General features: G+C 42.2%; 1 protein-coding gene across 2 annotated transcripts in view; it reads left to right on the forward strand.

Annotated features, from left to right (window-relative positions):
• Positions 1-9,144, forward strand: part of ABCB11 (ATP binding cassette subfamily B member 11) — a 121,813-nt gene extending 112,669 nt beyond the window's left edge. For both annotated transcript variants that reach the window (XM_072981759.2, XM_020789443.3), the window contains 4 exons: positions 978-1,175; positions 2,806-3,012; positions 6,938-7,084; positions 8,383-9,144. In XM_072981759.2, coding sequence (XP_072837860.2) covers positions 978-1,175; positions 2,806-3,012; positions 6,938-7,084; positions 8,383-8,583 — 753 coding nt within the window. In that variant the 3' untranslated portion in view covers positions 8,584-9,144. The remainder of the gene's footprint in view (positions 1-977; positions 1,176-2,805; positions 3,013-6,937; positions 7,085-8,382) is intronic.
• Positions 9,145-10,561: the final 1,417 nt, after the last annotated feature.

Here is a 10,561-nt window from a genome sequence, read left to right on the forward strand (position 1 = left end):
CAACTACTGACGATATTGAAAAAGAAACTTAAATGTGTTTGTTCTTTTTGATTTGCATGTGAAGTCAGTTTGAGTTTCATAATAAAATTGATCTGCCATTCCTTCCAACAGAAGAATCACATGAGACAACAATGTTGACAGTGATGCTCTCTGTTAAAGTTAATGTTTTGTGTATATTTTAAACTTGTATCTTGCATATTGGCCAAAATCCTGTTGATGTAAGTTTGAGCAGTGTAATCCAGACGGGTGCCGGATGTATTTAATTTAAGGTACTGTACTTTAAAATGCCCTATCCTCCTCCTTTGAGGTTCAAAGACTCTCTTTTGCCCTCGGGAAGACTTTGGGAACCTTGAGACAGGATGGGAAGCTTTTAATCATTTTTAAAAAAATCACAATTGAATTTCCACCAGTGGGATTGGGAACTGCCCGTGGAGATCTGATGGCAATTTTGTTTTTTACTATTAGTAGCTCCCCCATTCCAAGACTCCTAGAAGCTTTCTCGGGGCAAAAGAGAACCTCAGAACGTAACAGGGGGGGAGATAGGAAGCTTTTAATTATTTTTAAATTAACGCTTCCTGAATCTAATCTTTGTTACAGTACGGAAAGTAAGACCAACAGAATTTTGCCCACTGTTTTCCTAATAGTTGAACTAATTTAGTTTTGCAACTTTCTTTGGGAGGCCGAGTTGTTCCAGGACACAGAAATATGGTAAGGGTCTTTCTTCTTCTTACCACCAAGTATTTACTTTTTTGTTTATTAAGCTGTATCTCACAGCAGAAGTAAATTCTCTTCTCCTTCCAGATTTGCTTAAAAGGCTTCTTTACGAAGATTTGCTCCTTATGAACTGACTTCAGTTTTGCCTATTTCGTAGTCAAAAGGAATTGCTTGTGACCGCTGTAAGATCAGTAGCAGTTTTGAAAGAATTCTTTTGGAACTTCATTTGACCCACACATTTCTCTCCATCTTTGTATGATCAGAAACATTTCCAAGGAAGCATTGAATTCCGGAACTGTACCTTCAGATACCCTTCTCGGCCTGATGTCCAAGTACTAAACCATCTTTCAGTAGCAGTGAAATCGGGGCAGACCCTTGCCTTCGTTGGAAGCAGCGGCTGCGGCAAGAGTACCAGCGTTCAGCTTCTGGAAAGGTTTTATGATCCGGAGGAAGGAGAAGTGGCAAGTAGTCTTCCTTACTTTGGTGTTAGTATGGACAACCAATCTGAGTTCAACCATTCTCAACCATTCTCCATAAATTTTTGCAATTAGCATTTGAAAATTGGGATTGACTATTAAAATAATAGAGCAGTTCACAATCCAATGAACTATACATCTACCTTCAAATAATGAAGGAAAATAAGACACTGGTCCTGCAGTTTCTCTTCCAACATGGATTTTAACCAACATTTGGAAAAGCTTTCTTTCTTTCTTTCTTTCTTTCTTTCTTTCTTTCTTTCTTTCTTTCTTTCTTTCTTTCTTTCTTTCTTTCTTTCTTTCTTTCTTTCTTTCTTTCTTTCTTTCTTTCAATTGAGATTCCCCAAAATACATGACAGGTTCTTGTGGATGTTGCTTTTTGATGGATAAGAGTGCAGGTGCTTATTGATAAGAGTTGTTATTTTTGTGGCCTACAGCTTTCAAAATAATAATAAAAAAAGCTACAGTATAATAACCAAGAGGCCATGAAATAACCAAGAGGTTATCAAATTTGTAAAATGTAAAAGCAAAGGAAAATGCCATAGCGCTTAAGGCACTCTTTGGGCACTTTACAATTTAATTATGCTGGCTAGACATTGCTTGCCACACCCCACCCCAGGCAAGCTGGGCACTCAATGTACTGACCTGAGAAGGATGGAAGGCTGAGTCAACCTTGAACCAGCTACTTGAGCCCAGCAGGATCAAACTCAGAGTCTTGACTGCAGCACTGCAGTTTTTAACCACTGCACCACAAGGATTTGTTACTGAGAAAGCACTAAGTAAACACACCCCACTGAATAACATACTTGGGTTGACTTCAAATGAACCATTCTGGAGAATCCATCCAGTCATCCAGAATCTTATATCCAAACAGCAGCTGATACAAGTTTATTGCACAGATTTTGCAAAATGAAGTGTTTATCTGAATGTATCATTACTCGTTCTATTTTTGATATTTAGGCTGAATTGCACTGCTTTGGCAGCCAAACTGGCGCACACACACACCTGTAAAAGGAGAAGGTATTAGCACACTTGCAGATGGGATCCCAAGGTTTACAGAAATACAAAAATCCTGGGAGAGAAAAAGGTTTGGGACGGGCATCACTGATCCATTGATTAACTCATTCAAGGTCTGAAAATATAAAAAATATTAAAAGAAAAAAATCCTGAAAACATTATTTTCACATGGATTATCAGAACCAAACACTAGAGGGAGCCAGAGGTCATGCTATGAATGCTTATTAGTGAAGAATACACAACATGTTCTCTGGTACCCTCTAGTGGCCATTTCTGGTAATGCATGTGGAAAAAATCTGGGCTTTTTTAACACAGAGAGAAAGAGAGAGATTGCTATTTTCCAGTTTTCAGTATCCACAAGTGACTTGGAAACAAGTGGATATGGGGGTGCTGCGGTACATGATACATAGGGGAGTTCAGTGAGCTGTTCACACCCTTTATTTAGAACTAATTCTAATTCTGTTCCTGAAGAACAAGGGGGTTATATTCTTAACACACTTGCCTGAAAGTAATGAAAAGCAAATACGCACAATATATGCTGATCTTCCCATTTTAGTCCAGAAATAACGATTGAATGTTTTGTATTTTGCATCTGCAGTTGATAGATGGACATGACACCAAGAAAGTAAACATCCCGTTCCTCAGATCTAAGATTGGAATTGTGTCTCAAGAGCCTGTCCTCTTTGGATGTAGTATTGCTGACAATATTAAATATGGTGATAACACCAGAGAAGTTCCTATGGAAGATGTGGTGGCAGCAGCTAAGAAAGCCCAGCTGCACGAATTCGTCATGACGCTTCCTGACGTAAGCATCTAGAGCCATGTCTGGTTCTGAAAAGGGAATGTTGAGTAGAAACGAGGGATGTAGCTACAAACTACAGAATCCATATACAGTAGCATCTTATGATCTGTTATAGATTTGCTAGGCAGCAGCGTCTGTCACATCATAGTGCCCTGGTGAACAGCTAGTTTGGCCTAAAAACAGGAGTCACCCGGAGCAGAAACACACGTTATAGATAGCCTCTGATTAGAAGAGGATATTCTTTAACTGCTGAAAGTCTCAGAGTGCGCAGCAGGAAACTTTTCTCACTTCTCACTTTAAAAATTAGCATGATTGGTTATCAGCACATAAGCAGTAGAATCCTTTGCAGTTTGAGTTACCTCACATAAAAGGCTATCTCAGAGCCAAAACACAGGCTGAAAGCAATCCATCATTCTTGAGCTTATATCTTTTTCTTCCCAGCAGTGTAATCTTCTTTACTATGCACTGTTCCCATTATCAACTATGTAAATGAAGCAATAATTTATATTCCAGCGATAATCCTGATGGCGCCTACTCTTCCTTTTAAGGTGTTTTATCACATCTCTTTCTCCACTCGAGAGAGCATTTGTATTCTTGTAGATACAGATGCTTTGTCTCATCTACTGGAAGCCTCCGTCAACATGTCTCCAACATATACATTGTTCCATTGTTAATTAGAGGGTATTTATATTTGGTTCCAACCCCATTCAGATGCCTACATGTTCGTTAGCCTTATGCTACTCACCATCTCACATGCGCTGGTGGCAAAAAGCTGGACTAGGTTAGGGTGGGCATCATGCACCCCCACAAGTAAATTTATATGCTTTCCCAAAGAATCCTCCAAATATTCCTTTAAAACACACACACAGCACAACCACCACAAAACAGACCCCCTCACCCCGACCCAGATTGCTGGAACTAGATTGTTGCTTTTCGGTACTGTATAAGAAGCAACATGAGTACCAGTCATTGGCAATATGATCCGGGAATTATTTATGATCATAGTCAAAATGATGTATGTTGATTGTTTCATTTCTGTGCATTGATTGATTGATTGATTGATTGATTGATTGATTGATTGATTGATTGATTGATTGATTGATTGATTGATTGATTGATTGATTGAAAAAATATTCTGTGGAATGTATCTGTGGAGATTCTCAGTCATCCAGGTGAGGTTATCTGGAAGTTGAGTCGTGACAACTTTCTTCCTTATTAAGTTCAATAGTTTCTCAACTCATCCAAGTAGAGATGCAGACAACAGAACCTCACCCTGACAAGCCTATGCCTGTGTTCTACTTTAAGAAGCCAACAGGGCAACAAATCCCTCAGAAGGCACAAGAACAGCTGCTTAATGAAAAGATCAGACCGGCCCACTTCATCATAGACACTTTGAAACACAGAGTAGGCCACCTTCACCAAGAACTGCTTTCCACACTACCCAAACCAACACCGGATGCAGTCCTAGATTTTGTCCACAAAGCACAACTGGCCCAGCACTTCAAAGGCAAAGAGAGGCAAACCAAGAAATTTGATACCATTATCTTCCGAAAACCGTCAGCAGAGGAACTCGACAAGCAGAAGGATGATGATGGGACTCCAGCAGAGGACACAAAGGACAAATGGTTGAGACAGGGAACTCACTCACTCAGAGAGGGAGGTCTTAGCCAAAGGCCTAAATTTTGCCATCACACCCAAACAGATTCCGGTTGTGGACTTCATTACAGCCACAGAATCGGCTATCTGGAACAACAATGTGGCAGAAGCTCAACAACCCCTGATAAAAGTTTCTGCAGCACTTTCCAGTGCTCAGCCGCCACCATCCAACCTCACCAGACAGGAAAGAAGTGCTCTGACATCCCTCAGCAAGGATGAGACCATCACCCTACTGCCAGCGGACAAAGGAAGATGCACTGTTGACCTCAACATTACAGATTGCCATAGAAAAGTAAGCTCACTTTTGAAAGATCAATACACATACAAAAAAACTGAAGCGGGAACCCCACCAACATTTACAGGAGAAAGTGATAGAATGCTTAAAACACTTGGAAAAGGACCCTGCCATGGACAGGGCGACCTACCTCCGGTTGTATCCTGGAGAGCGCCCCCCCACACACACACACTTTATGGACTTCCCAAGATACACAAGGAAGGAGCCCCCCTCAGACCCATTGTCAGCAGCGTAAACTTGGCAACCTACAACATTGCTAAATACTTGGCCACCATCTTAGCACCACTGGTTGGACACTCAGACCACCACGTTCACAACTCAGAGGAGTTTAAGTCCCAGGTCAGGGAACTGAAACTAAATACTGATGAAACCATGGTATCCTTTGATGTCACATCCCTCTTCACCAGCATTCCCATGCACTAACAACTGCAAAAAGGAGACTGGAGGAGGATAACATCCTCTCCACCAGAAGCAGCCTCAACCTGGACCTGTGTCTGAGCACCAATTACTTCACCTACAGAGGTGAAGTTTACAGACCGAAACATGACTGTGCCAAGGGTTCCTCAGTGTCACCCATTGTTGCCAGATTATACCTTCCAGAGGATGACTCCGACCCAATGGTTCAGGTATGTGGACGACACCTGGGTGAAGATCAAGATTCAGGAAGTACAGGCCTTCACAGACCACATAAACGCAGTGGACCCAAATATCAAGTTCACCAGGGAAGACACCAAAGAATGGACTGTGCAGTCATTATAGGATCCAACAGCAGCTTAAGAATAGAAATCTACAAAAAAAAACAAACCTACACACACTGATCAATACCTGCAGTTTGACTCTCATCACCTATTGCAACACAAACTAGGGGTCATCAGGATGCTAAACTACAGAGCAAGAAACATCTCCACCTCCCCAGAAGCCAGGAAGAAGGAGGATGGACATCTGAAGGCAGCCCTTAAGGCCTGTGGATATCTAAAATGGGCCTTTAACAAGGCAGTGTCCTGACCCAGCAGGACAATGGAACAGTCAGACCCAGAGCTGACGGAATAACCTGGTCCTTCCTTATATGGCGGGTGTGTCTGAAAAGCTCAAAGGGATTTTGGTAAACTCCAAAATTCCCGTGCACTTCAAATCCACCCAAAAGACTGGACACCAAAACACAGCAGGAGCAATATAGTAGATGCAGTCCAATGCAAAGAGGAGTGTTCAGAGCTCTACGTTGGAGAAACCAAACACCCACTAAACAGGAGAATGGCTGAAAACAGGAGGGGCAACAGCTCAGGACCACAATCAGCAGTGTTCCTTCATTTGAAGGACAAAGGACACTAATTTGATGACCAAGATGTACACATTTTGGACCAAGAAGACAGGTGGTTTGAGAGAAGGGTCAGGGAGTTCATACATGTGCATATAGAAATAGCTCACTCAACAGGGATGGAGGCCTTAGACACAATCTGTCTCCTATTTATCATGCTGACCCTGTTTATATACTGTCCTGCCACCTCACCTCAGACTGAAGAAGCTACTTGGAGTAGCAAAATGTTTCAACTTCATAAAGAAGAAATCCAGTTGCCATGACTCAACTTCCAGATGTTCTGTGGAATATGACTTCCAGTGCAGGCCTGTACAGGTCTGCTCAAAAGTAAGCCCCACTGAGGATTCTCCTGAATGGTTTAGCTCTAATGTCCTGCTTTTATTTTCACTGACTTTTAAATACTTCCTATGCTAATAATCTAAGGAATCTTGACTATAAACATAGCAGTTTATTATCTCTTCCCCTCTTGGCCAACAAATATGGAGCAAAGGACAATTATTTTCTAATCACACAATTTGTTCATATCAGCAGTAAATGAACAACCAAGATCTTCTGTGGTTCATGCTCCACCACAACCAACCCTGGCCCAACATCAGCATCATAACTCTCTTCCTGTTGTGATATTGACCGTCAGTTATAATTCAGACATACATATCTTCCAGAAATATGAAACTAACGTTGGAGCTCAGGGAGCGCTCCTCTCTCGTGGTCAAAAGCAGCGCATTGCTATAGCCCGTGCCATTGTCCGAGATCCTAAGATCTTGTTGCTGGATGAAGCAACATCTGCATTGGATACAGAAAGCGAAAAGGTAAATACGCATGGACAGAAACACACTTGGATTAAAAATCATGGCGCAAGTAGAGTAATATTTTCTTCTCAGAGCAGGCAACCTGGTTTATGCTTGAATGCTATTCCATTAATGGCGGTAGCACCAGCCCATCAGAGATGGAGCACTGCAAGCAGAACCTTCTTATCAACTTCCTTTGCTGATAAGATGTTCACGCTACTTTAACCTATTACAACAATATTGTTATATTTCCAGTATTTCTTTGGCAAAGACAGTGATTCACCTTTATGATTTATGCAGGCTGCTCTGTATATGACTCCATGTTTCCTTTAATTCCCTTCCAATCTCCTAATCCCTGCTTCAATGCATCTGCAGATCGCTTAATCACTCTGTTGTCATCAGACAACATGCTGGTGATATCTCAATACCTCCACCTTTGCCAACGAGGTGGAGGAAGCTTTCAAGTATGGCAATGGTTGAAAGCTTGAACATGATAATGTCTGGCATTTTTCTTGAGCAGGCCTGCATCTCAGCAGCTCTTCCAAGGGAAGGCAGAAGCCTCCATCAGATTTCCCCCCCCCCCTTTTCCATGCTGAGACCCAAGGCCTACTATCTACATTATCCTTGCTCTCTGGTTGCTTAGCAAAGCCATTTACCTGTGACTGACTTTCCACACCATACAGTGAGACCTTATCTGTCCATAAACACAAGATGGATGGAGGAGGAGCAGGCCCCGGTTGCCCAATGGCCTGACTGTGCCTATAGAGCCCAGCATTTATAGTGTCCCATGTACCTCTTTAGCTAAGGACCGGCCTTGCCATTGTTAGAGGGAATTTACTGCTGCCGGCAGCAGATTTGGGGTGTCACGAAAGTACAGCAAATTGTTCATTATTTGAACGACCGTTGCTACTTGAACAATCTGTTTTTCCTGCCAGAGAGAAAAACCTGTTGGGTTTTCTGTCAGGGAGGCCCCAATAACTTGGCTGGCCTGGGATAAAGATACACCTTGATTTAGGAAACGGGGTGCCATTTTCTGTTCTACTTTAGACAGCTAAATGTCTTGGTCCAACCCAGAAGAGAACAGAAGGAGACTGAGCATGTGGACGAGCAGTAAAGTCCTCTTCCTCTCCTTCACTGAATTTGGGGAGAGGGTCTTTGACTAGACTGAGTGCACTACTGTATTTCAATGTATGCGCATACATAATTCGGCTTCATATATATTGATTCTGATGATCAATATACATGAAAGGCAGTTAACAGTTCCTTCCCAAGCTACTTGCAGTTTTCCAACTCTGGACTTTTTTCTTCCTTGTCTCCAGACTGTGCAAGCTGCACTGGATAAAGCTCGAGAAGGCCGAACCTGCATCGTCATAGCACACCGCTTGTCTACCATTCAGAATTCAGATATTATAGCTGTCATGTCACAAGGAGTCATCATTGAAAAGGGCACTCATGAAGAGCTGATGGCCCAAGAAGGAGCATACTATAAACTCGTCACCACTGGCGCCCCAATTAGTTGAGCTTTCCCGCTCACATGGCGGAGAACATTTTCTAAGAGAATACACTAAAGACCAGTACGAACACATCAGCAGTTTTTACATTACACAAAGATCGCTGTGCTGTTATACAATAATGTACTTTAACATAGTGGAAAATGTGTCAGGCAGGGACGGAAGTCTTCTTTAGTCATGCCACTGCACGTTTGATGAGGAGAAGCAACATATACTAGGAAGCAGTGATACGACAGGGAGACTATCCAGAACTGTTTTTAAAAATCAGGTAGGCGCCAGTTCCATGAAGACGTCTTGGGCCTTGATTGTCAGCCTCCAATTTCAGCTAATTAAGCAACTACAGACCCACAATCCTAAATCCAGAGTGACAGTTACTCTTGATATTGATACTCTGGGCAAATAGTGACATCTATCCAGCCACCTGTCCCTGTGTTACTGAATTCAACAGTTGTCACTTTAAAAATGTATTTGACGGGGTAATGTGGAAATTTCCAAGGCTTTGTACAGACTTTATGTGAAGGAAACCTTCTAAGCTATCCCCGTTAAAAAAAAATGACTGACTGCTCTGAATTTGCTGTTTTGTATATCGCACTGAAGGCAAGTTGGGCAAGTTATAATATGCAGGACAACGGAAATATTGTGTGCAACCAATTTGCATGTGCAGCCAATCATGTCCATCCCATTGAATGGGCAGTTTTCGTGTTGGGTTAGGGATTGCATTCCTGCTGAAGGCCAGTAGGCACATATAACTACAACTAGATGGCTCCTGCATGACTCTTGCAAGAAACCCGTTTCCAAGACTCTGGAGTACAAGCAGGAATGGAGCAAGAATGCAATGGGCAACATAGCCAGGCTGCACTTGAGCAGGACTAGGGACTGTGTGGTCCTCCAGAACATTCTAGATTGGAACTCCTACAAGCTGATAGTGTTAGGATTATTTAGTGACTATACTGATTGTGGCTTTCAAGTAGGAATAATGATTCTGAAAATAGGTATTAAAAGAAAAAAGGAAATTTTAAAAAATTGTGTGTTAGGAAATCCTTTTATGGACAGAACAGGGGAACATGATCCCTAAATTTATTTACAGAAGACCCTAGTGCTGGCTTGCAAGGTCTGTTGACAGCCATAATGGAGTCCATATCTCTCTTGCAAGGCTAGCACGAAACAAGAAATGATCTCAGAGAAAAGGAACAATGAACTGTAAGGCCCAACTTTATGTTACAGAGGACCCATGAGTAGAAGAATTAACTTCTAGATGTACTTATTGGGATAACTACGCTTGTCACAGCATAAGTCTAAAGTCTGGTTTGTCCCCCAAGTATAGCACTTTGACGAACATCTAATAAACAAATCAGAGTGTAATCTTTCAAATACTTCTGAGCATTTTAGGGAAGGGTCTTTCTGCTTAGTCTTTCTAACTGAGATCCCTGGTTGGACATTTGCCAAGGACTGACCCTCAATACATGAAAAGTGTGCAGACTAAACGTTCCTCTCTAATGGTAGTTTTGACTGGTTTTCCCAAACAGGAAAAACACACAAACAAACAGCTCTTTACATAGTCATGTCCATGACAAAAGGATGTGTTACAGTCACTGAGTTTTCTCAAGACAACCGCAACAACAAAACACAACATAAGCACCCAGGTTAGGGTTATGGACCTGCAGAAAACTGCCAATCAGTCATTATAGGGGATGTTAAATAAAGGAGAAATGGGGGTAAGGTGGTAAATTTGGAGTTGCAGACATTCAGAATGATTCTGTCCTTAGCCACACCCCCAAAGAGGCTCCATGTGGCTCCTATGCTGAGCCAGGCCTGTTCTGCTGCCCCAGAGGAGGCCAACATTGGCACCACCAGGTGGCTTGTCTATTCTGTAGAGAGAGAAAATATACCAGCACTGCCTGGAAAACTACTGATACAGAGAAATTCACTCTCATATCCCTAAGCCCTCTGAAGCAGGGAGGTTGCAGTGTCCCTGCAACAGTGGGAA

This window comes from Pogona vitticeps, chromosome 1, assembly GCF_051106095.1.
Source record: "Pogona vitticeps strain Pit_001003342236 chromosome 1, PviZW2.1, whole genome shotgun sequence".
In the NCBI taxonomy this organism is placed as follows: domain Eukaryota; kingdom Metazoa; phylum Chordata; class Lepidosauria; order Squamata; family Agamidae; genus Pogona; species Pogona vitticeps.